General features: G+C 37.3%; 1 protein-coding gene across 1 annotated transcript in view; it reads right to left on the reverse strand.

Moving 5' to 3' along the window:
- Positions 1-1811: 1811 nt before the first annotated feature.
- Positions 1812-26563, reverse strand: part of NCALD (neurocalcin delta) — a 70640-nt gene continuing 45888 nt past the window's right edge. The window contains exons 2-4 of the mRNA XM_081322740.1: positions 19693-20089; positions 12930-13035; positions 1812-10394 (exon numbers count right to left, since the gene is read on the reverse strand). Coding sequence (XP_081178866.1) covers positions 10297-10394; positions 12930-13035; positions 19693-20070 — 582 coding nt within the window. The 5' untranslated portion in view covers positions 20071-20089 and the 3' untranslated portion in view covers positions 1812-10296. The remainder of the gene's footprint in view (positions 10395-12929; positions 13036-19692; positions 20090-26563) is intronic.

The raw sequence follows: 26563 nt of genomic DNA on the forward strand, positions 1-26563 counted from the left end.
GGAGAAAAGGCATGTTATGACTTCTTATCCTAGCAAATTTAATCATTATTATAGGTAAGACTACCGGTTTTTAACTGAACTTTTATTTTTACATGGGAAAATGGGTATATAGAAGCTTAATTTATTTTTTCTTTTGTTATTGATCTCATTGACAAATAAAAATGGCTAAGAACAGACACAGAAACAGTGGATTTACGATTTAAAACTTTCTACCTGTTTATTTTCTTTGGGTCTAATTTGATGTACCTGTTGGAAAGATGCAAAATTCCTCCTGTCATGACAAGGTGATTGCAAAGTGCCATCACATTGCAAAAACTATATGGGAACAGACTTGCTGAAATTTTTTAAATGGATAATATTTGCTAACTGTTCTAACTTTTATGGTTTCCTTCTTCTAATTTCAATTCCTTCTGCAAGATACTGACATAGTGCAAACACGAAAGAGTACTTATGCCAAAAACTCTGTGCAGTGCCCTCATTTCTGGAAAGCAAGCTTTGTGTATAAACATTGTGTGTCACCTAACAATAGTTTTGTAAATGGGAAAGGGGAATCTATAAACATATAAATAATACAGGTTTATATTTTTTGTACATTTTTAAATGGAAAGAAATAAATTTTCATAAAGTATAACAATCTTTTGTTGATCTTTTTCCCCACAGATATTAGTCATTCCTGGGTATTTACTTACATTCCCTCAAAAGCACACACTGAATTATATATTAATTACTTGGCCCATATTATACCTGGATTCACACAGAACAATACACCTAAATCTAATTTAAGAATACAGGCAGTCCCCATTTAGTGGCCATTCACTGTTACAACTGTAGTGAAAAAGTAATACTACAACCAATCCTTGCTTTTACAACCTTTGGAGATCTGTAAAGCAAAGCAAAGCTGAAATAGGATAATAAAAACATGTTTCACTCAGCATCCATTTTAATGAGGATTGCTGGCCCCAAATGTGGTCATCAAATGAAGACTGCCTGTATACAGTGCTCATTGTTACAAAACATGCAGTGTCTGAATAAATAAACCGTATTGCGGCTTGATTCATGTGAGACAGCAACCTTATTTTAGCCTAGATTGGGACACCAACCTTATTTTAACTTAATCTAGTTTCTTATGTGAGCCCAGTCACTGAGCGATAAATTAGCCAATCACAGTTTAATCAATACTCAACCCCAAGAGCTTATATTTCATGTAGGCTTCACTGGCACAACGTTCCAGTCACATGTCCTTATTAATAGTGAGTTATGATTCAAAAGACATTCATCTGGGGCCATGATGGAATGAACAGCAGGTGGGACTTTAACTATAGTTGCTAGGGAAAATCCTTGATTTTCTGTTTGCTGTTTGGCCACACTTTAAATTCACATTCATACTCAAACTCAGAGCTGTAGAATTGCAGAAACCAACTGTCTAGCCAAAATGTGGCAGCTAGCAATTAAGTGAACATGCTTTTGACATGCTTATGGGCAAAGCAAAAAACTTAAGTCTTCTTCTAAACTACCAAAAAGCAAGTCCCTGTGCTATCACTTGTCTTTTTCCTCCAACTTTCCTTTTGACAATAATTTTATATCAATTTCAATCCCTGATGGGGATTGGTGGGTTTTTTTTTATTTTTGGTGGTTTAGTTTTTAACTTGGTGTTTTAGAATTCTATTTTAACTGTTTTAATATGGGCAACTATTTAATCTCTTTTTAACGTTTGTATTTAGTATTTTATTCTGCCCTGTGAACCGCCCTGAGTCCTCAGGGAGAAGGGCGGTATACAAATATTATTAAATTAAATTAAATTAAATTAAAAAGATTGTATATTTTTTTTCTGCTAAAGTGGTAGGTCTTTCATACCCCTTTGTGTCAGAAAGCATAAATACTGCATTTATCTGAAAGACCACTTCCATTTTGACTTTTCTGGCCCCTGCGGACATCCATAGGCTATATTAGATGAGGAATATTCAGAATACTTTGAAATCATGCTGGGGCCTTCTGGAAATGATTTTGGTTTTCTTCAAGAAATATGGAACTGAACTTTCCAGAAAGTGTAACCGCAATGGTTAGTTGGAGGGGAACAAAATTTAGGAGTACCATGACAGATAGGATATCTGCATACCTTTCAAAAATATTGGGTTACAGTTATGTATTCATAAAAGGAAAAAATACAATTATAATCAAGTGCAATCAATTATTCCAGTATGAAAAAGTACCATGTCACAAAATGGTATACAATACAAAATTATTTAAAATTCAACATTTAAAAACAACATTTGTTCAGCAGTAATACAGTAAAAAAAATCTTACTTTTCTTCAAACAATATTGTTCATATATTTGGCAGTGTAAAAATACATGATCACAGGTTCACTGTTCTCTCTCTGATTCTATCTCTCTCTTTTTTAAAACCAATCAACAACGTTGTTAAGTGTCTGTATATGTTATACTACACTGCAATATATATTAAAGAACATGTGGGTTCCATTCCACTGCTAAAACAAGTTATAAGGAAAAATGTCTGTCCCACATCAATAAAACAATATCCAAATTTCCCACCTGGTCAGTATCTGTGTGCTTGAATTACTCTCAATTGACTGTAACATTTTTAATTTTGATTCTGATATAAAATCTGAACAATTCAGGGGGAAAAAATTAAACCGATCTAGGAAACACTGGGTTCAGTATAAAAAAAAGTTAAGCATTTTTAAAACCATCTTGCAAGCTGTTGATATTTACTAATTCATCAATGCATGGAATTGAGTTGATAAAAATAATTCAGTATAATAATTTTAATGTGTCCATTTAACATAAAATTATACATCAGCTATTTTCCAGATGGAACCTCCACGTATGTTTTGGATTCCCAGCAGCAAGATGAATAGCACGCTGGCTGAGAATTCTGTAAGTAGCTTTCCAACATATTTCAAGGGCAGGATGGGGAAAGATAATACAAACCATGTGGATAGGAACTTACAGAAATGACAATTTTTCAGGATCAATTTTTTTATGAAAAGACAAGTAAGTAAGTAAGTAAGTAAGGAAGGAAGGAAGGAAGGAAGGAAGGAAGGAAGGAAGGAAGGAAGGAAGGAAGGAAGGAAGGAAGACTTTTCAGGCAGATCATAATAACAAGTTTCAATTTAAACAAACAAATGGACAAACATAGAGTGCAAGTTTCCTATACAAGTAAAAACAACTGTATCATTTGTGCATCATTATAGCAATGGGGTCGAGAGGAACAATCAGTTTAATTAACATGCAGGTCTCAATACTTTTAATAAGCCAAACACTAAGGATTCAGATTTAAGTAGTTTTTTCCCCTTACATTTTACAACAACATGGCTACTACCAACACACAGTAAGATCACACAGTCAGTACTGCTTTAAAATTGCAAATCACACTGTTAAGACTTCCACGGAATTTGCATATCATGTGAATGAGGGACGGGAGAGCTCATCCAAAAGGTAACTAGTCAGTACAATTAAAAGTCATTTTCTGAACAGTAAATACAGAAATACAGATGCATTTCCCAGTGTAGGAAAAATATATTCCAGCGAAAAGCATAGAAAGGGAAACCATGAATGCCATGCTTTGGAACACAGAAATTATATTATCATTCATCAAATCAGCTCTACTTCTCAAATGAACTGAGTTATGTTCTACAGATATGCTTTAACGTATCATGCTCAACATTTAAAAACAATATATACTTTTTCACTTGATTCCTGAAAGGAAGTAACACCCACAGAAACCACTCTTATGGATGGATTCCTTAACTTGATCAGAAAGCATGCTACATAGTTTGGATACTGATGAGCACAGGGATGCATGGTTGATTCACACTACACACATAGAAAAAGGGCTGATTTGTAACACCCCCACAGATCTAAGGTCACCCAGGGCTAGTTAACCGTACTCAAGTCCTTTTGAAATCAGAAAGACTCACATTGATCATGATCAATGTGTCTCACAGATGTCAATGAAACGCAGTCATGACCAGCTTCCTCTAAATTAGGATCAACACACTGATATCTTTACTGCTATGGATATTCTGTAGATAGCAAAGCAGCATTTATTGTGTTTTAAATTTGTTCCTGAATCTTTATTCAGTTCTAACATCGCATGCGCTATCCTAAAATAACTGAGAATAGAATCCAAAATGTGTGGTAATACTGGAAATTAAAGCCACACTCCCCCAAGCTTTGTATCAGTGTCTCCAAAAGATTGCAATCAAAATCCCACAAAAGCAAATGGGAGTTGATCTAAATTTAATATTTACCTGCAAAGGCCTAAAATAAAGCCACATATATTAAAAAGAAAACCTGAAATGTATTTCAGGTGTATGCTTGCATATATGCTTGGGTGAAAATATCTCAAAATTTGGCATGAATTGTTTATTCTTGATAAATCAGCTCTTCAACAAGAATAAAGAAAAAAAATGTCTTTGCACTCTCTCAGGGTTGCCAGCATTGCATCAAGTTGTCAGAGCATGGATACCTCTGGACTGACAATGCACATCCCTGTTTAAATGGCACTTAAGACTGAGTTATGGGTCAAAGGCAACCATCTTGTAATTGGTCTCTAAAAGCAAGAGACTTCCCTCCATCTTCTTTCTGACACAGTTGCTGACAGTTGATTTAAGACAAAACATGTAAGCTAAGAAAAGTCTGCCTCTTATGCCTGATCACAACTTTTTCCCATTCAGAGATGTCCATGCAGTGGATGTAAAGATGGTGGCCACAACTGTGTAATGGAAGACCTGAGCTTTTTTTACCCGCACCAGGGGCACACGTTACATGAATCAGGACAAGAATTCCACAACTGTCCCCCCCGCCCCCCCCGCCCCCAGTAGACATCCATGCTTCCCACTGGATCCTACTTTTTATTGGAACATTGCAAATATGAGCTCATAAATTGAACGCAAGTGCTGGTCAACTGTATCTAGGGAACATAGGAAAGGTAGGCTATTTTTTCTTTTTCTGCAAACTCTTGTTTGCTGGGGATTCTGAGTAATGTGGAGAGAACTGCAAGGTACAAGAAAACATTACTGTTGGAAATTTCCTACTCTTCCTCAGGGAAGGGAGAGGAGTATTCTCCTAGATTCCTATTTATGTTCCACAAACAAAGGGGATCTAAGACGACTCACTGCAGCCAACTTGCCCTGGCCAACTCACCACAGCCACCTCATCGCAGGACAACTCGCCATGGGACAATTTGCCATGCAACAAGAATTACACTAATATCAAAGAAATGATGGAATATAATCATTAAAGAAAGGGTGCCAAAGGAGGGACAAAATGAAATGTGAAATGACAAAAAATAAAATAATTTTTTAATTGTTTTAAATAATTAAATTGAATTGTTTACTTGTTCCACGGCGAGTTGTCCTGTGGCAATTTGGCTGTGATGAGTTGGCTGCGGCAGGTTAGTTGTGGTGAATTGGCCATGTGTGTTGGCTGCAAGTGGTCCCATTCTGAACAAAGGAACCCTCCTATTTCCAGAACACCAATTTGGAAGGAGCAAGGAAATGTTAATATACCAGTTAAAATCTAGCCTTACTTCTCTTCCTTGCAGCTGTTCTCAGAACTTTTGTATTAGTATCCAAATGGTTTCTGCTTCCAACCATTAATATAAAAATGTATTTTGTTCTTCATATTTTAAATAAGCAGAAAGGAAACCACACACTAAGTCCCTAAATCAGGAAACAAGGCTCTGGGCCAAAAGATTTGCCAAGCATCCAAGCTGAACACAGCTGCTTAAACAAAAGGCAATGTTTAAAAAAAAGGGGGGGAACCCCAAACACATCTGGATGCTTTTTAGAAAGAACAAATTGTGGTCATACCCTTGCATGACCTCAATTAGACCTTTGGTAGATTTACTTTTTTATTTTGAAATCAACTATTGAAATAAATTATTTAAAATGGTCTTAAGCAATCTTATGAACACCCATTACTTCATAAAGCAAACTATTTTAGAAATTTAGCCAGAAATGCTTTAAATTTACAATGATGGGCTTCTGAAACTCATCATTAAAGAATGGCTAAGTTCCATCCTAACTTTTAATACAATGGAACTACTACATCAAATACTGTAATCAGGTGGATTAGTGAAAATGCAAACCATTTACTGTCTGTTTTATATACAGTTTTACCTTGCCAACATTATGTCCATTATTTCAATAAAAATATTAAGCATAAATTTGTTAGGTGCTCGGTATTCTTAAAAATAACAAAATGTTTCTGGGCTCTGGCTTTTTATTTTTAGAAGAAAAATAACACACTGCCTCATAACAGCACAAAGCATTTTGCAGAGTGTAATTCTTCATTGCAACACTTGGATGTGGAACAAATTGATTCTCAGCTCTGTAAATTCACAACTGAGAGATCATATATAATTCCCCCATCCCCTCCCCCATTTTTTATTGTAAATCCAATTTTAGTAGCCAAAAAATAAAATTCAGAAGCATGATTCTTCAACTCTTTGGGGATAAACTTTACATATCTCTTCATGAACCCTTCAAAGCCTCCTAAAAGACAAAACCTCTAACAAGTTTCAGCTCTGACTCTTCCAAGGTCATGATTGTTACATCTCTTATGGTTTTCAGAGGCCAAAAAGAAGCAATTAAAAAAAAAAGGCCTCATATCTAAACCTTCAGCCAACCCTGAGTTAAATGCTCAGGAGAGGATATATCCAACTTCCTTTTTGGGTGGAATTTATAAAATAATGAAGTAAAACCCAAATAAATATTTAAAAAGGAATCCTTCTTACCATAAATAGTGCTAATCATCTCACAACCAACACCTTGGTTGAAATCTTTTTCACAAGCCATTTCCTTACCGAAACAAATTTAACAATTTAGGTAGAAAGGAACTATTGTTATTTACAAACAGTGCCTCCTTTCCCACCTAACTATGCCAATAAGGTATTCCCTTTCATCTGCATTTCAAGGCACAAACTGCCCCCTTAACCAGCTTATTCCCTAGTTCTGAACTGAAGCTGCTGCCTAACAAATCATGAAACCAGGCAGTTGCTTTGGGAAGAGTTCCAAAATGTTTATAAACTCCATTGTGTCCATCCATTTATCTTCCACATAGCTAAAGTTTTTTAGAAGGGATTTCAAGGAGATGCAGGGAAAGATAACTATATAATAAAACAGTTACCTTTGGACAAAAATCACAAAACATTTTTTAAAAAATCCATTATGTATGTGTGCAGGTGTATCTCTCTGTGTGTGCGTGTGCGCACGCAAATATAGATATATGTATAAATACATTACAAATGGTATCCTGTATTTTAATTAAGACCTACACAAGTCCTATATTTTGTGTCTTTGGAGGTGTAGCTCAGATCTGCCCTTTTGCAAAAGTGCCGTCACATGGTGAGCATGATGAATTTGGAAGAAACACTGGCTGTTTTACAAGTTACTTCTGGGGTATGAAAATTATTGAGGTGGGTAAATCTACTTTGAGAGAATTCTTCCCCCCCTCCAGAAATGCAGTCCCATCAATCTCCTCCTTTGGTGCCAAGTGCTTAAATCATGTAATTTCCTCAGACCCCTTTCCATTCGAATTGGGGCAAAACTACATGTTACAAAGCAAATGCTAGTATTGTGTAAGAAATGGGATCACAGCACAACGTTAGCCTCTTCCAATTCTCCATTGCAATATATACCCTTTTCATACCAGTGGGACTCCAAAATCATTAATGATGGAAGAAATTGCCTTGGCAAGATAATCTGGCTGGTGCATAAATAGTTAAAGATATGGATGTCCTCTCTGCCAGCTGATTCTCCTTTTTGCATGTACTTCCAGATCTCCAGTTCTTCCCTGGAACAATGCCTTGTTTCCCATTTCTATTGTTTTTCTAAAAGCCAAGCTTCAAGTGAAGCTGAAGAGGGAAATGGCTTTGGTGTGGCAGTAGAAGAGGAAAAAGATTATGTATAACCATGTCTTTCCTGCCTGCTGATTCCTACTCTACAAATCTGTCTTAGTAAAGTTACATGCTTAGAAAATATGTTTTCAATTATATTGGAACTACTGATTCTCCTCAACTAAGTACAAACAAAATAAGACTTTGTAATAGGCAAGTACAATATTCTAATGTTTGTCATCGAATCCTGTCATTTCCCTGAAGTTCTTCAAAGCAAGAGGCCTTCCAGATTAAAAAAAAATGCTTTCATTCTCTCCTACCATGGCATGCATTACTGCCAATATTTAGCTCACTTTTTCTTCAGCTCAGTTCTCAATTTGCACAATTACTCTTCCTGATTCAAGATGCTAAATGATCATCAAGATAATGATAAATAAAAATAAAACCCTCCTCTACCCTTTCTCCAAATGAATCTGTTAAGGATAAGAAATTTCATTTGTAGAATCTGGTTTTTTTAAGAATAGTGGAAATATTTTTATGATCTGTACAAACCCAACATTTTCTATAATTTTACAAACTGTATGGCATCTCTGAAGGATACAGCTCAAGCTAGTATTAATTATTCCTTATAATTAATTCTATTATAGTTCACAGCTTTGCAGACAAAACATTAATTATGTGTTATTTAAATTTAGCTCCATGGTGCCATTGGTCCCTTTGTTGTAACATTCAGACTGGAGGATTGAACTCACCATCATTTAGAAAAGGAATTTCATATCTCATATACTGATCACTAAGGATTTCTTAAAATGAATGCACATATTTAATTTACCATCTTGGCTTCAGTATTGGAAAATAAGATTTGCAATGATTTCTTCAGTACCAGTAGTAGTCCTTCTGTTGCTGTTATGGTCCATTGAAATAATCTTGATTCCTGATGACTGCAGAGATAAGTCTTGGCAACATTTTCAGAAATAGCCTGCCAACGCTTTCTTTCTAAGTGTGAGAGAGACTGGTCCAGAGTCAGCCAGCTGGCTTCCATGTCTAAGGCAAAACTAGAACTCAAATTATCTCAGCTTCTAATCTAGCACCTTAGCCAGAAGACCAAACTGGCTCTTCATGTACTTCATTTACTTGCAGCTACAAATTTAACCCTAAGTCATAGCATAAGGTAGTTTTTGAATACCTTTAAGGAAAATGTATAGTGAATAACAACAGCCTATGTCTAACCTGTATTAGACGTAGTAATAGAAATTTGTATATAAGGAGTCTTAATCCTAGATCTCATATAAGCATTCTCCCTGGTAAATGCATTAAGCTCCCCAAGATCACTAGCCTCTTTATTCACTAGAATGATATAAAAAAATCTTGTTTGGCATTCCCCAATATTGGAAGGTACATGGTAGCTATTGGGGCCAAGACACTCATTAAATGGAATGTAGCAGACACGGAACAGCATCTGGATCTAGCCAAGTCCCCAATCCAACAGGTAATCCCCAATGGCACGCCTAACTAAACTTGAAGCACCTAATCAACAGAGAGTTTTTACTCTGGAATGATGTCATCCAGAGAGATGATGCCCCTGTGCTACCAGACATGTACTTCTCCACTGCCTCTTTTGCAAAGACATTCATATTAGCCTTATCTCTCCACTACGGCATACATACTCAGAGTGCACAGGACAAATCTATCCCTTTGTGCTGCTTTTAGATGCTAACCTTGCTATCACATAGAATATTGCCAGGTTCTGTGCAGCAGTGCTAAACGTCCATCAGATGTTCCATAAACTAATAATAATGAGCATTTAGTTCATCATACAAGTATGCTCTGTACTGTGACAGATTTAGTTTGCCACATGCAAATCTTCATGCTCCCTTACACCCATCTGATGCTTCTACCCCTCCCGTTAGATTTCTTTTAAACTTCTGTTTTTATATATACTTTGTTTTATAGCTTTTGGTTTTTTTATTATCACTTGATGTATTTTCTATGCTTTTTAACTGACTGTACCCCATCCTCCTTATGCTGATCTTTGACCATAATAAAGATTTGATTGATTGATGGCAGTTATTGGCTGACTTCAGTCTTCTCCACATGTGTCTCAGACCCTACAAAGTTTTGGAACCAGCTTAGAATTGGCAAATTAGACATAACTTAAGGCATAAACCAATTAGGAAATAAGTCCTATTCATACTCAGTGATACACAGGCCACAGATAATTACAATTTGCACTCTCTGTAATCCAAAATGCATTTTAGAGAGAGTGTAAGCACAACTTCTTCATGGCTGTCCATGAGGAAAGCAGATAATGCCACAAAAGAAGGCAAAGGTAACCTTAAAAAGGCAACATCACCCATGAATGTTGTTCTGGCAAAGAGATATATGAGTCAAAAGAAACAAACCAGAAAGACACAAAGTAATACAATCATCAATTTTAAAACTGTCCAGCACTGCTGGGATCACATTGAAGGAGACGGACAATAGATGGGTCACTTTTGGCTCCTCGAATGAACTCTTCCAGAGAAAGTTTTCCTACAAAACAAACAGAGATGCTGGTTTGGATTTTCAAAATAGATATAAATCATCAGTATCTATAGGTTCACATAGTATGCTGGGCCATAAGTTGTGATTAAAAAATACAGTGGTACCTTTGAATCAACTACTATGAAACTCATCAAATTTGGTACCCAATGCATTTTGACTTGAAAATTTTCTCCTGGTACTCATTGTTTGTTTGGTACTCACTGCAAAAGCTAGAACTTGTCAATGTCGGCTGTCTTGTGACTCATTACATTATACCTTATGGAAAAACCCTTATGTTTGGTACTCATTGTTTCTCCCAGAACCAATTAATGATGAGTTTCAAGGTACCACTCTACTTTGTTCTCCCAACATGCTAATTCAAAACAAAACATATTATAATTTAACATGCCAGTCCAATTCATGCAATTTATTGAGTCATAATTTATTTGGTTTAATCCCTGTGATTTGTAAACTACATTTTACGGTTTAATATGTAATGCAAATTCAGCCAGCATATACAAGCACGTATAACCCTATCACTCCTTTCCTTAAAAATAACATCTTGATCTTAAGCATCATATGATTGCCTCTATATATGAAATTTCTGCAGTGTTGAATCTGTTACTGAATTTGTGAAGGAGGCAATCACAACTTCTACCATACCACCCATTTTCCCATCTGATCTTTTGAATCATACCTCTTACCCGGCATTGTTTATCATATTTGTACTATAATCCCTTTCCAGGTGAGGACAAGGGAACCTTTTGGTATAAATGGTCAAGAGAAGCTAATATTCAATAGCAAATTTAAATATGAACCTCTGCCTTACACCAGTTCAGATATTGTTGAAACAGCTTATTATTGTGCACTATAAACTTCTCCAAACTACAGACTTCTCAAGGTGCTGGACTACAACCCCAGAACATCCAGAAGGTCATATTGGGAAAGCTTGGTCTGTTCAGATTGGCACTGGTTCTCCTGAATCTTACCCATTTGCTCTTAAATTACAGATGCCAAAGATTGAATCTGAGACTCCTTCTTTGTGGAAGATGATCTTTATTACTGAGAAATGGTTCCTGCTTCAAAAGTGTCCTAGTCTACATGATTGTTAAATCATCCCCATTACTCAAAAACTGAGAAATATCAACTTTGATGGCAGTAATTAGTTATGGGGTACTTGGCATCTGCAAAAACTGAATAGTTCAGGTATGGCTTAGGTAAACAAAACCCCTCCGTAGTTCATACAAGTAGTAAAGCCTTCCCAAAATTGATCTGTTACTTTGAAAGTGAAAAATGACCTACACTTCAGGAGAAGAATAAAGTTTTGAGTCAACCAAGACACTGAGGTAACAGAGCACAATGATGCTAAGAGGGAGAATTGGAAGACACATCTATAGCTTTCATAACAGCATTACAAAATATCTTTCCAATTGGATTGTAAATGCTATTAATTTTTAAAAACAATTTTAAAATGGTTTCCATACAACCATAAAAAAAGATTTTTCTTTCTTACTCCTAGATTTGGAAGCAGAAGCCATATTTAAAGGAACTGAGGAATGGATTTTAGCTGTAATGCTTCAAGGATTTGTCATGATGTGCCATTATAACTGGGATTTGTGAAGGGCTATGGGGGGGAGTTTATGAATAGATAGATAGATACCCTTGTTTCCCCAAAAATAAGACCCGGTCTTTTTTTTGCCTCCAAAAGAGGCACCAGTTCTTACTTTTGGAGGGTGTCTTTTCAACGGTCTCACCTCATGGCAGTAGCAGACCGACACCCCTGCCCAGCTGCAGATTGATGCGTGTGGCACACACACCCCCAGCATCCAGAAGGCATTTGCAGCCGAAAACCAACCTACAGATTCAATCCATAGCTCGGTTCTTTGCTGCAGAGGCCTTTCCGGAAGGCATCTGATGGCTAAATGCAGGTGTGGGGGGGTGCCGTGGCTTCAATCTGGAGCTCCATTCTCAGCTGCCGAGGCATTTCCTGAAGGCCTATGATGGCAGAATGGAGGCTGGGGGTGATGCGTGTGAGTGGTGGTGAGTGGCCACAGAAGAAGTGGGCCAACGAGGCAAGGCAGGTGTTGATTCATGGAAGGCCTGGCTGCAATAGTAAGAGTGTGCAGGGCGCGTGGGGCAGCTCCACCTCCCCACTCCAGCTTGATTTTTAGGTGTGCACCTCATCCCAAAAACTAGGGCTTATTTTTGGGGTAGGGCTTATAGTAGGCCCACCCCAAAAATCAAGCCAGGTCTTATTTTCAGGGTAGGTCTTACTTTTGAGGAAACACGGTACTGGCTTAAATCTAAATCCTAATATTTATATGAGTAATGGGTTGAGCTGCAAGACAGCAACCTAGCAAGAAGCAGTATTTGGCTTACCAAAACTTTTTCACAATTACACAAACAGTCATTCTTTCACAGGGGTTTATTGCTGGGTCTATGAATTAGTGGCATAGTCCTACTTATTCAAGTCTGCTCTTCAAACGGTACTGAGAGTTCAGAAACAACAGAAGTTAAAAGGAAGATAATTGAAAGATAATTTACCGTCTCTGTTGGTATCCATCTGGCGGAAGATTTTCTCAGTTCTTTTCTCTGGTGTTGATTCATCTTCTGGCATCTTCATAACTGAAGAAACCATCTTGTAGATTGCCTAAAAATGGAATATGAAAAGTAAGGGTCTAGAGTCCCATAATTTCAGAAACCTCTATGGGAATTCTGTACATTGGCAAACCTATCCCAGGTTAGCTTTCAGGAGTTTAGGTAACTGAAGCTTCCTGTTCTATCAGAGACTTTACAGATATACCACACAATTCTCATTATATGCTGAATGCAAATAAGGGCTCATTATTTACAGCATTAATTACTGAACAGTGGGAGTAAAAGTTAATGACCAATCCAACACGTAATCAAATTGTATGTTTCTTGCAAAGAATGGTATTGTGTTTATTTACTGTAAAGATTCAGTATATTCTACATTTAAAATAAAGGAAACCAATAAAGTGTCCTTAAAAGGATTACTGTACAACTATAAAACTCTAACAGAAGAAAAGTCTTATCTGAAAAAAATTAGAATGACAATTTTGTTTAAAAGGAGTAATGCCATACCATTTCTGGAAAGTAAACCCTACTGAAACTAGCAGATTTATGTGATGCAGGTATACATAAAGTTGGGTTGCAAGTATAATAAACATGTCCTCCTGGGCATCCCTTAAGGCAGGGGTGTCAAACTGCCGGCCCGTGGGCTGGATGCGTCATGAAGAAACTGCGCCCATCCCACTGCCGGCAATGGGGAAAAAGCTCCGATATGTCGCAGGTTTGACATGTCTGCCTTAAGGAAATCCTATTCCCTCCCATGAAGGAACAAGTCCACTTAAATATGTTCTGAAATGAAAGGATACTGACATGTGGTTGAATCTTAGAAATATATATGAGACTCTTAACCATGAAATCCTAGATATCTCCATTCAAAATTAGTCTTGGTAATTATAGTTATTCTCAATTAACTCAGTACAGGACTACAACCCTATCTTACATATATATATATATATATATATATATATATATATATATGTGTGTGTGTGTGTGTGTGTGTGTGTGTGTGTGTGTGTGTGTGTGTATGTGTATGTATATGTGTATGTATATATGTATGTATATATGTATGTATATGTATATGTATATGTATGTATATATGTATATATGTATATATGTATATATGTATATCCCCTTCATGGATTACTGCCTTGTCGTGGCGAAGGGGCTTGCGTAATTCAATGAAGCTATGAGCTATGCCGTGCAGGGCCACCCAAGACGGACAGGTCATAGCAGAGAGTTCTGACAAAATGTGATCCACTGGAGAAGGAAATGGCAACCCACTCCAGTATCTTTGCCATGAAAACCCTATGAACAGTACCAAAAGGCAAAACGATATGACGCTGGAAGATGAGCCCCTCAGGTCGGAAGGCGTCCAATATGCTACTGGGGAAGAGCAGAGGGCTAGTACTAGTAGTGCCAGAAAGAATGAAGCGACTGGGCCAAAGCCGAAAGGACGCTCAGCTGTGGATATGTCTGGTGGTGAAAGGAAAGTCCGATGCTGTAAAGATTTTTTCTCCATAGGAACCTGGAATGTAAGATCCATGAATCAAGGAAAGCTGGACGTGGTCAAACAAGAGATGACAAGACTAAACATTGACATCTTAGGTATCAGCGAACTAAAATGGACAGGAATGGGTGAATTTAATTCAGATGACCATCAGGTATACTACTGCGGGCAAGAATCCCTCAGAAGAAATGGAGTAGCCTTCATAGTCAATAAAAAAATAGGAAAAGCAATACTGGGATACAATCCTCAAAATGACAGAATGATCTCAGTTCGAATCCAAGGCAAACCATTCAATATCACAGTAGTCCAAGTCTATGCCCCAACCACCGGTGCTGAAGAGGATGAAATTGACCGGTTCTATGAAGCCCTACAGCACCTTATAGAACTAACACCCAGAAATGATGTCCTTATCATCATGGGGGATTGGAATGCTAAAGTAGGAAGCCAAAAGATAACTGGAATAACAGGCAAGTTTGGCCTTGGAGTACAAAATGAAGCAGGGCACAGGCTGATAGAATTTTGTCAAGAGAATACGATGGTCATAGCAAACACTCTTTTCCAACAACCCAAGAGACGGCTTTACACATGGACATCACCAGACGGTCAACACAGAAATCAGATTGACTATATGCTCTGCAGCCAAAGATGGAGAAGCTCTATACAGTCAGTAAAAACAAGACCAGGAGCTGACTGGGGCTCAGACCATGAGCTTCTTGTTGCAAAGTTTAGGCTTAAATTAAAGAAAGTAGGGAAAAGTGCTACGCCAGTCAGGTATGAATTAAATCATATCCCTGTTGAATATACAGTAGAGGTGACAAATAGATTTAAGGAATTAGATCTGATAGACAGAGTGCCTGAAGAACTATGGACAGAGGTTCGCAACATTGTACAACAGGTAGCAACCAAAACCATCCCAAAGAAAAAGAAATGCAAGAAAGCAAAATGGATTGTCTGAGGAAGCTTTGCAAATAGCTGAGGAAAGGAGGGAAGCGAAAGGCAAGGGAGAAAAAGAAAGATATGCCCAATTAAATGCAGAATTCCAAAGAATAGCTAGAAGAGATAAGAATGCCTTCTTAAATGAACAATGCAAAGAAATAGAAGAAAACAATAGAATAGGGAGGACCAGAGACCTTTTCAAGAAAATTGGAGAGATGAAAGGAACGTTTCATGCAAAAATGGGCATGATAAAGGACCAAAATGGCAGGGACCTAACAGAGGCAGAAGAGATTAAGAAGAGATGGCAAAATTACACAGAAGAACTATACAAGAATGAGCTTAACGTCCCTGATAATCACAATGAGGTGGTCACTGACCTCGAGCCAGACATCCTAGAATGTGAAGTGAAGTGGGCCTTAGAAAAGCTGAGCAACAACAAAGCTAGTGGAGGTGATAGTATTCCAGCTGAGCTATTCAAAATCTTAAAAGACGATGCAGTAAAAGTGCTACACTCAATTTGCCAGCAAATTTGGAAAACTCAACAGTGGCCACAGGATTGGAAAAGATCAGTTTACATTCCAATTCCAAAGAAAGGCAGTGCCAAAGAATGTTCAAACTATCGCACCATTGCACTCATTTCTCATGCTAGTAAAGTTATGCTTAAAATTCTACAAGCTAGACTCCAGCAGTATGTGGATCGAGAACTACCAGAAGTACAGGCAGGATTTCGAAGAGGCAGAGGAACTAGAGATCAAATTGCTAACATACGCTGGATCATGGAGAAAGCTAGAGAGTTCCAGAAAAACATCTACTTCTGCTTCATTGACTATGCTAAAGCCTTTGATTGTGTGGATCATAACAAACTCTGGCAAGTCCTTAAAGAGATGGGCATACCAGACCATCTTATTTGTCTCTTGAGAAATCTATATGCGGGCCAAGAAGCAACAGTGAGAACTGGACACGGAACCACTGATTGGTTCAAAATTGGGAAAGGAGTCCGGCAAGGCTGTATACTGTCACCTTGCCTATTTAACTTATATGCAGAGCACATCATGAGAAAGGCAGGGCTAGATGAATCAAAAGTTGGAATTAAGATTGCCGGAAGAAACATCAACAACCTAAGATATGCAGATGATACCACTCTAATGGCAGAAAGTGAAGAAGAACTAAAGAGCCTCTTGTTGCAGGTGAAGAAGGAGTGTGCAAAACTTGGGTTGAAACTAAACATTAAGAAAACCAAGATCATGGCATCCGGCCCTCTCAATTCCTGGCAAATAGATGGGGAAGAAATGAAGGTAGTGACAGATTTTATTTTCCTGGGCTCCAAGATCACTGCAGATGGGGACTGTAGCCAAGAAATTAAAAGACGCTTGCTCCTTGGGAGGAAAGCCATGGCAAATCTAGACAGCACACTAAAAAGCAGAGACATCACCCTGTCAACAAAAGTGCGTATAGTCAAGGCTATGATCTTCCCAGTTGCAATGTATGGCAGTGAAAGCTGGACCATAAGAAAGGCTGAGCGCCAAAGAATTGAAGCCTTTGAACTATGGTGCTGGAGAAGACTCCTGCGAGTTCCTTGGACTGCAAGGCGATCAAACCGGTCAGTCCTAGAGGAGATCAACCCTGACTGCTCTTTAGAAGGCCAGATCCTGAAGCTAAAACTCAAATACTTTGGCCACCTAATGAGAAGGAAGGACTCACTGGAGAAGAGCCTAATGCTGGGAAAGATTGAGGGCAATAGAAGAAGGGGACGACAGAGAATGAGGTGGCTGGATGGAGTCATTGAAGCAGTAGGCGTGAGCTTAGATGGACTCCAGAAGATGGTAGAGGACAGGAAGGCCTGGAGGAACATTGTCCATAGGGTCGCGATGGGTCGGACACGACTTCGCAACTAACAACAACAAAATATATGTATATATGTATATATGTATATGTACATATGTGTGTATATATATATATATAGGTATATATGTGTGTGTATACACACACACACACACACACACACACACACACACACGAACGAATTGTAGTTACCTAGTACCTGCACTGGAGATCCTCTAGTAAACTAGTATATTAGCTCCACCTATAGTAAACTAGTGGCATATTAGCTCCACCTAGACTGGAGATCTTTGCATTTAGAAAAAAATACTGGTATATTAGTTTCTCCTATATTAGATATCTAAACAAATGTTTATTTATCAGTTTTTATTTCTAAATTCAACTGCTACTCAGTGATGTCAAATTAATAATAAAGTATAAATGCAAAGTAGTAAATATCATTTTAAATGTCACACATAATTGAACAGATAAGCAAAAATCTGTATGATCACTTATTGATGGCAGGAAAGTGACACAGATAATGTTTTGCCCTCTAGCAGTCATTCAGATTTTTGCAGCAACCACTTATGGTGACCTTAATTGAGTCACTAGGAAAAACTGAATATTGAAGAGAAACAGCATCAGGAAAGAGACTGCCTTACAAGTCACAGGAAAAATGCTAATACAGCTCTTCTTTAGGTTGGAGAAAACTTAGTTATAAGAGAATAGCTTTATTATCCTCTTACTATATGTGAAAATAGCCTTTAACAGTTTTCTGAAAATAAGCAAATTTTTCCCCGCTGCAATTTCTACCATATGTCCCACACTCTATCTAAGTTCATCTATATTCAAATACAAAAGAAATTCAGATTGCTTCCTGATAGACTGGTCCAAACTGTCTCTTCCCTTCCTTCACCTTGCCATTATTGTGGGCAATTCCAGCAAATACAATGATAATGACACAAGTTGCCAAAAATAATAAAAGCTTAAGCTTGGGAACTCTAATATGAAAACAAATCAGCAGGTAACAAAGACAATCTCAACAACAGCCCTTCATTAAAAATACAAAATTTCAGAAAGCCAGTTAAAATAGGCTATTTATAGAACTACAAAAAATAGTTGTTATAGGATAAAATAAATGTCTAAGAAAATTTTTCTGACATGTGACATTATTTATTCCCCCCAGAAGCACATTGGAAACTCAAGAGCTTGTGGTACCAGATGCCACAATTTTGTTGGCCCACGTCTCATCTGAGACTGTATTAATGGCCATCAGGGAATCCTCTGGCCTCAATTCCACAGAAGGGACATGAAATAACATTACTTTAGCCTGCTAACTGGCGTAGTTGAAACATTTATACTAAAACTTTATCTCAGATATTCTTGGGTGGTGAAATCCACCTGTTATTGTTTAAATGGTGGTAGCAACAGCACAAAGAAAACACTTCAAAAGAGGCAAAAGAAGGCAGGTATCAGCTCAAGGAACAGAACAACTTTAAAGTTGATGAAAGGAAAGAATGCAGCACAAGTAGAGAAATGAAGGTAGGAAAATTCAGTCCTCTATATGACAAAAAGATAATGGGGACAATGTTATCTATCACGTTTTTATCCCAACAAGAATAATCAGGATTTCCAAAGCTTACTCCAAGTATTGAAATTGTAGATCAGATTGGGAAAGGTGATCTTTACAATAACATGGTAAAGTAAGTCAGGCTGAAGGTCTTCCACTGATTTCTGATTTGAACCTTTGTCACTTCAAGTGCTAATCCAAGGTTAACTGCTACAACATATTGGCTTTTCACTAGCTTGGCTATAACCAGGGCTTTTTTTCTCATAGAACGCTCAGAACGGAGTTCCGGCACCTTTTTTGGATGGAACCTTGTAGGGTAGGCAAGGTGAGTTGTATGACATGTGTGAGGTCTGGCACCTTTTTCTTTTACAAAAAAAGCACTGGCTATAACCATCCGTACTGCACGCACACATACTAGCCAAATAAGGAATCAAAATTCTGTAATACAAAGTAGACCACCGAGAGAATAGAATTTTCTAATTGCCTTGATTTTCTAATTGCCTTGGTCATTATAGATCTCCTTTTCAGTAAAGCTGACAGCCATTGTTTTTTGGTTACACAGGGAGGGATGACAGCTGGCAGAATGACATAATTTACCAATCGAAATATGGAACACTTAGATAAAACAGAATTTGCGCTGAGAATCCAATTTTTTATTTAATGGTCTTCAGAAGGAGACACATCTGAATATCTTGGCAGAGATAAGATTTTTCTTTCTACTCTAGGCAGTGATTAAATATTAATATTAAATTACATTTTTATAGTGAAGAGAACATGATAATTCAAGAATGCTAAAAAAATTATTCATTGTTTGCATAGTGAAAGAGGGAGGGAAGGAGGGATGAAGGAAGGAAGGAAGGTTGGTTCTTATAAGTGATACATACCTGGACTATTTCTAACATTTCTGCTTTGCTGATGTATCCATTTCCGTCCAGGTCATACATACTGAATGCCCACTTCAGCTTTTGCTCCAGTTTCCCTCGGGATGTTACACTCAAAGCTATGATAAATTCTCTGAAATCTATTGTTCCATCGCCGTTTGCATCAAATGTACGGAACACATGTTCAGCAAATTTTGAAGCGTCCCCATAGGGAAAAAAATTCCCATAGATTTTCTTAAATTCCTCCATGGACAAATGTCCACTTGGACAGTCTCTGAGAAAGCCTTTGTACCATTCCTGGATCTCATGTTCAGTAAAGTCTGTGCTTTCTAGCAAATCTTGCATCACTTCTGGGCGTAACTTGCTGTTCTGTTTTCCCATGGTGGTATCAGGATTTTATCTAAAGAAGGGAGGGGAAAAAAGCAGTTTATTCTCTTGTTTACAAAACCAAGGGATGATGAACAGTGTGGGCCTTAGACAATCTTTTAAAAGGCTGGTTCTCTTGGTGATGATTAACATTTTCATTTGAAATAGCTCAATGAAGTCCACTTCTCCCAAAACAGAGGAATCCCTCAGCATGCAAATGAGAAGTAACGTATTTTGACTTGTGATTGAACTTCCTTACGTGAATACCATTTTGTGTTTTGTAAGACAGTATGGAAGAAAGATCCCTGCTCTTAAGTGGAAAGAAACATGAAAGATTGAAGAAGGATATAGCTAGATATGATCTAATGAACCAATGCAAAGCCCTACCAGAGGCCTGCTCAGAGGCCCTGTTTTCCTTAAGGCTGTTTATATCCTGTAATACAGAGTTTCTCAACCTTCACAACATACTGGATGGGGAATTCTGGGAGTCAAAGTCCAGACATCTTATAGTTGCCAAGGTTTAGAAACACAGTTGTAGTGAATTGTTTTATTTACCATATTCATATAGCCATCCATCTCACATTATGACCGGGGGGGAGGGGCATACATAATAAAACAATTATGTATTTCCAGATGGCATAACCAAAAGAGGTTTTCAATAAAATGCCAGTCTTACAAACTTCACCCTAAAAGTTTACTGGAGGCATATTAACCTAGTGATCCCCAAATGATTTTAACTGCAATTCGTACATGCAATAGCTAAACCCACTGTTTACAGGTATTGGAACCTTTAATCTAAAATACCTGAAAATACTGATTCAATAGTAACAGTGGGATATCTGCTCCAATAATCAAAGACAGGGCAAGACAAATTCATACCGACTTTCTGTAATGTAAAGAACAGAAAGGGTTACAAAATCATACTGATCAACTAATTAGATTAGTAACGTCCATATAAAAGAGACAACATTTCTGTGTTTAATGCACATTACTGTAAATATTGGTGGTGTTATTCTATTGCTTGTCAGGTTTCTGTGACTATTATATCATAAATTTGTGAAAGTATACATAGCACTTTTTTGGTAAAAAATAAAAGACAGAGAATGTGATTAAGGATTAAATGCAGTATGAATTTTTCATACTCCTTTATATTCCTTATTGACCAGCTCTCAAATCCAGTTAGTTATTTTAAACTGGTTTAGGTAAGATTCTTTGATTTTAAAACAGAAAAGAGAAGAAAAAAGCCAATAAAACACACATTTTTAAAACTGGAAAGTCTTTTCCCCTGAAAGTCATTAAAAATGTAGCCCCAAACATAGTTCTAATGTCCACATTTATAATTAAGTTATGAAAATTAGATTTCATTACCAGAACTTTGCTATAGTCATAATGGTCTAAGAAATTAAAATCACATCATATATCTAATAAGCAACATTTTAAAAACCAACATTTCAACAATAAATTCAGCAATTTCATTAGTTTTCTCAATAGTTTTCTACAAGGGAAGAAAAAGATTCAACTTCTTAAATAATGAGAGGTTCTTTGAGTTATTTTCAGGAGTTACAACAGCAATTTCTACACAGGGAAGTGGTGATAAACAAGATTACATTTTGTGTAGATGGTCACTTTAATAGCATAAACAAAGGCAGAAAATCAAAACCCATAAAGAAATGATTTTCACCAAATATGTCTTAAGGAAATGCAATTTAACATCAAAATTTCCATTGTATTGTAAATGTGGTACAAAGTACAAGAGCATTCCACTGCTCCATCCCTTTCCAGATTTCTGTTCCTTTCCCTCTGCTCACCACAATCCGCTTATATCCCAAAGAAGCTCATAAAGATCTCTATCTTATTTATCCTCAAAACAAACCCATCAGGTAAAATGAAGTGTGATTGGCACAAAATCTTCAGGAAAGCTATATCACGTAGAGTTCAAACACAAAACATCTCCCCTTTTCTCTGAGACTTTAACCATGATGCTACATTAATTCTTATAGGTGTTTGGCCTTCTTAATGTAGGGTGGGGGTGGGGGGTTCCCTCCTGTTCAATCTTGTCCAATTCTCATAGACTGCCTGGACAAATCCCTACAATTTTCTTGGCAAAGTTTCTCAGAAGGGGTTTGCCATTGCCTCCTTCCTAGGGCTGAGAGAAACTGACCAGCTAAAAGTCACCCAGTTGACTTTGGGCCTAAGGCTTGACTAGAAGTCATGGTTTCCCAGTTCAGAGGTATGATTTAATAAGGGTTTTAATAATAATGTACCACAGGCTCAGACTAAGTATGAACTCCCAGCAAGCTGCAGTAATTGTCTATATCTTCTAAACTACCTTAATGACTTTTACAACTTGGGGTTCCCTCCAGCCTCAATATATTGGCTCACATCTCTAATTACTCCCAGCCACCACAGCCACAGAGATCACCATATATGGATTGTGTCAAATAGAAGTACTGTGAAAGGAATTTTTATTATTCAGTGTGCCCAATGTGCTCATACCTAAGACATCCATGTTCACTCAGTCTCTACTTCTTTAGTGTATAAGTCAATCAGTTTAGTCTACTTTTTTAGTGTAGAGGTCAGTAGATTTAGTTACTAAACTGCTTAACTATCTTTCCTGAATAGAACTTTATCGTGACATATATTTCCCTTGAGTTGCAATCTTTGTTTAATCAGTGAATGGCATTTGATTCACAAACAATGTCTCCATAAAGTGCAACATTCCCAAAGATGCTGATAATGGCATTATAGCATTACCAAAATGGGGTTCAGGGTCAAAGAATCAGAATAACAGCCAGCTTGACTGGCATTCATGGTGCATAAGCACACTTTTACAATGTGAATGATGAACAGAATTCTGTATGTCCTAAACTGTATTCCTTATCAGTTATAAAGCAACTCTTTGTTAATGGCCAAATGTACTCTTCTTCAATCTTTGTAACGTATATAAGAATTTGGCTGACAGTGTCTGGCATTCTTCTGGCAGGAGACTAGTGACTCACTCTAAATGGCTAGCTTTAATAAAATAACTGTTGGATCCCCTCCAATTGTTGGTGTGTTCTTAGGTAAGTTTTTTCCAGGATGTAGCCTTACCTGTTCTTTTTGCTATCCTTCTGTGATTGGTCTCTCACTCAAGTTACTTCCAACTGGAAGAGGGAGTTATAATTCTCCTAGTAGGTAACATGACATGTAGGTGCAGCTATCCAAACAAAACCTGCAAAGGGCTAAAAATCAAATATCCCAGTTGCCAAAAAAAGGGGAACCAAAACAAGGAAGCATTTTTTCAGCCAACTATCCTAACTGTAAAGGTCAGATGACACGAAGCTAAATAGCAAATCAAAGGGCATATGTGATCTTTATTGCCAACAAAACATAAAGCAAACCAACATCTGTAATAATATGAGCATCTCTGGTGAAGATAATTCAACCAGGAAGAAAGCCACAATAGGTTTGGGAGGTGGGCAAATGTGTGCACACGCACACATGCTCATCGTGTTCCAGTGAAATGAATGAAGCATCTGGAGCATAAGGAATGACAGATTGAAATGCAGAAATACCCATAATGGAGAAATGGATCGGGAAGATGGCAGAGCTTGCAGAAATGGCTAAATTGATTTGTTTGATTAAGAAAGGAACAACAGTTATAAAACATTGGAAGGTCTTTATGGACTTTTTGTTGAAAATGGATAAATAATGGATGGTTTGGGGATTTATTGATTGAAAAGGTTTGTTTAAGGGAAAAAGGGAGCCATGATATGTAACCTAGCAGGGTGGAGATGGTAACTATTATGTTTGTACTGGCTGCAAAGATTGCAAGTCACTTCTCTAGGTATCCCTCTTTTTCTTTGTCTTCTGTTCTTTCACTTTTTCTTTTATTCTTTCATATTTCAGTTCTGTAGTTTTTTAATCTCATGTAAAATTTTCTTTATATTAAAAAAAACACTCCAGATCAGAAACATTTTTAAGGAACAAAAGCTTACATACACAAAAATTGAGTGCAAAATATATTTCACCATAATAAAATAATAAAGAATGAAAACATGCATTTAGATATTTTCATAGTCAAAAGTATTTAATCCTAAAATAAACACTATGAGGAGAGGGGAAGAGTGAACTGACAATGTATTACTGCAAAGTGATCCTCTATAAATAAGGAGCAAGTACTACCGTAAATTGAAAGTTATCCTTTAGAAAAGGGCTACTAGCTCCCAATTTGAACATGATTCCATGCAGTACAATTAAGTCTGAATTGCCTAAAAATGCTTAACAAAAGACTCTCAGTTCATGGTTTGGATGGGATTAAAGTAGGAGGTGGCAACATTTGAGCAGCTGGGTTGCAACTTGGACTTCCAGACAGACATTTATTTGTGTTTGATTGTATATTACAACATTTCTAGGCTGCTCTAACCTTTCACAATTCAGAGTGGTTTACAAAAATTGATGTAATATCTCTGGAAGTGGTAGGGCTAAATATTTCTAGTCTTTCTATATACTGGGGGATTAGGGTAGAAATGGAGACAGGATGACCTGGAGGTCCACCTATTCCTTTCCCTACTCTTAAATCTTCCCAAACAGCTAAAGTCCCACCAATAAAATCCAGTGATTTTGCCATCAAATTTCCTAGGCACAATCTGGCCATGCTGTTTGTTCAGGAAGGAGTATCAATGTCTCCAATTTATACAGAGCAAGTTTTATGAATTCAAAACCTAATCCCAGCTTTCCCTGACCTGGAGCCCTATAATGATCCTGGGACTATAATTCTCTGTCACTTTACTTTGCTAGCAGTGTCATCGTGAGTACTGTCAGTGTGTGTACATGCACACATAAATATTTGGGAGCAGCCTTCTATGCAGCTGTGCAACCCTTACAAAGAACATGGTTATTTTAACACTCTGGAAAGAGCTGTACCGCTTATATTTTTGTACTTAGCACAGCATTATTTCAAACACTTTGCAGAGCCCTGCTAAAGAACATAGTTTCAACTGCATTTGCTCTTTAATATTTAATTGCCTTCAACTGCTTAATAATACATGTTTGAACTATTTAACTATTTTCCTTTTTTTTCTCCCAATAGCTTAGATGTCCAATATTGCCGGGCCTTGATCATTCATGCCAACTAACCTTGACTGGGCTCAGCTTCTTAATGTGTATCTTACATAAATATTCCTTATGTGCTAGGAAATCTCCATGTTGAAGACAGGAGTCTGTCTTTGACGATTAACACCATGAAGCAATTCAGAAGGATTTGTAAATTAATTCATAGTAGATTATCCTTTCAGCCTTCCAGTTTCCTTTATTTTTATCATCTTGCAGATGATACTCTAGGGATAGGAGTACTTTCTCCAGCTGCTCTCTTCTCTTTCAAGGCCACAGAGCAAAAGCTTATTGAACACCTGAGACAGGAAGTCCCAAGAGACACAATTCACAGATGCAACAGTATACTCAATTCAACATCCAACTTTCAACAAATAACTCAATTCAGCAATCCAGGCATACTGGAGTTACCAAGCCAGGAATTTGTGTATGACAGGTAAATACTTCTAACATTTACAAAAGCAAGAGCCCATAACATTTTTGAACTCTCTGATTTAAACATGCTATTTTTATCTTGCCTTTATTATACTAATAAAGCCGCTCGATTCCTAGTGACAGACATTCCCCTGCTGTACTTGGCAAACTCAAAGAATATGTTTTGCAATAGTAACTGAAAACAACATGATTTTTGCAAATGGCACAAGAAACGGAGATAACATTTGGGATCCCAATCCTGATGAAGACTAATTTTATCAAAAATATCAATCCTTGCATCCAGGATCAGTGTAATGTGCTGTGCAAATTCTGCACCAAAAAAGGGCACTGGCACTAGTTGCAAGTAGAAAAAAAAATGAGATGCAATATCAACAACAGACTTTGCATAGGCACCCTTAGCTGTTGAGACTGGTGATAAAACCTATAATCAGGATCCAGCAGGCCCTTACATAATTACAATTATACATAATAAGCCATAGTAAAAGTGGTTTGGGAGGCATGAAGTAGAATTCTGCAGAAGGGTGCCTTGAATGCCTGCAGTAATTGCCTGCATGATAAAGATTGATTCCTGAAGATTTGCATTATTACAGTATTCATGATGCTTCTAAAATAATATAAACACCTTTTGCAGAAGATGCACTGATAAAGCATGAAACCTCAAAGCTTCTTAGGAAACAATAAGTTATCATACAATGTGTGTAATGACAGTGATTAGCTTTGTGGAATAAATGATTACTTTCCCTGAGCCCTAGTTGAGCATTCTTCCTTACAGAATTTCGATCTTATGAAGACAGTCTCCAACAACAATATATATGAGTTTTCAATATTGGAAACTGTGTAGTCAGACTCCCTAGACAATTTTAAACCCTACATCAATCTACTTCAAGAAGAGAAATTGGGACTGCAACTCACACAATTCCCAGGTATCCTAACAAATTGGGAGGGAAACAGATTGGAAGAAGATACAACCAGGATTCTAAAA

Source organism: Vipera berus (genome assembly GCF_964194415.1).
Source record: "Vipera berus genome assembly, chromosome: 3".
Lineage (NCBI taxonomy): Eukaryota > Metazoa > Chordata > Lepidosauria > Squamata > Viperidae > Vipera > Vipera berus.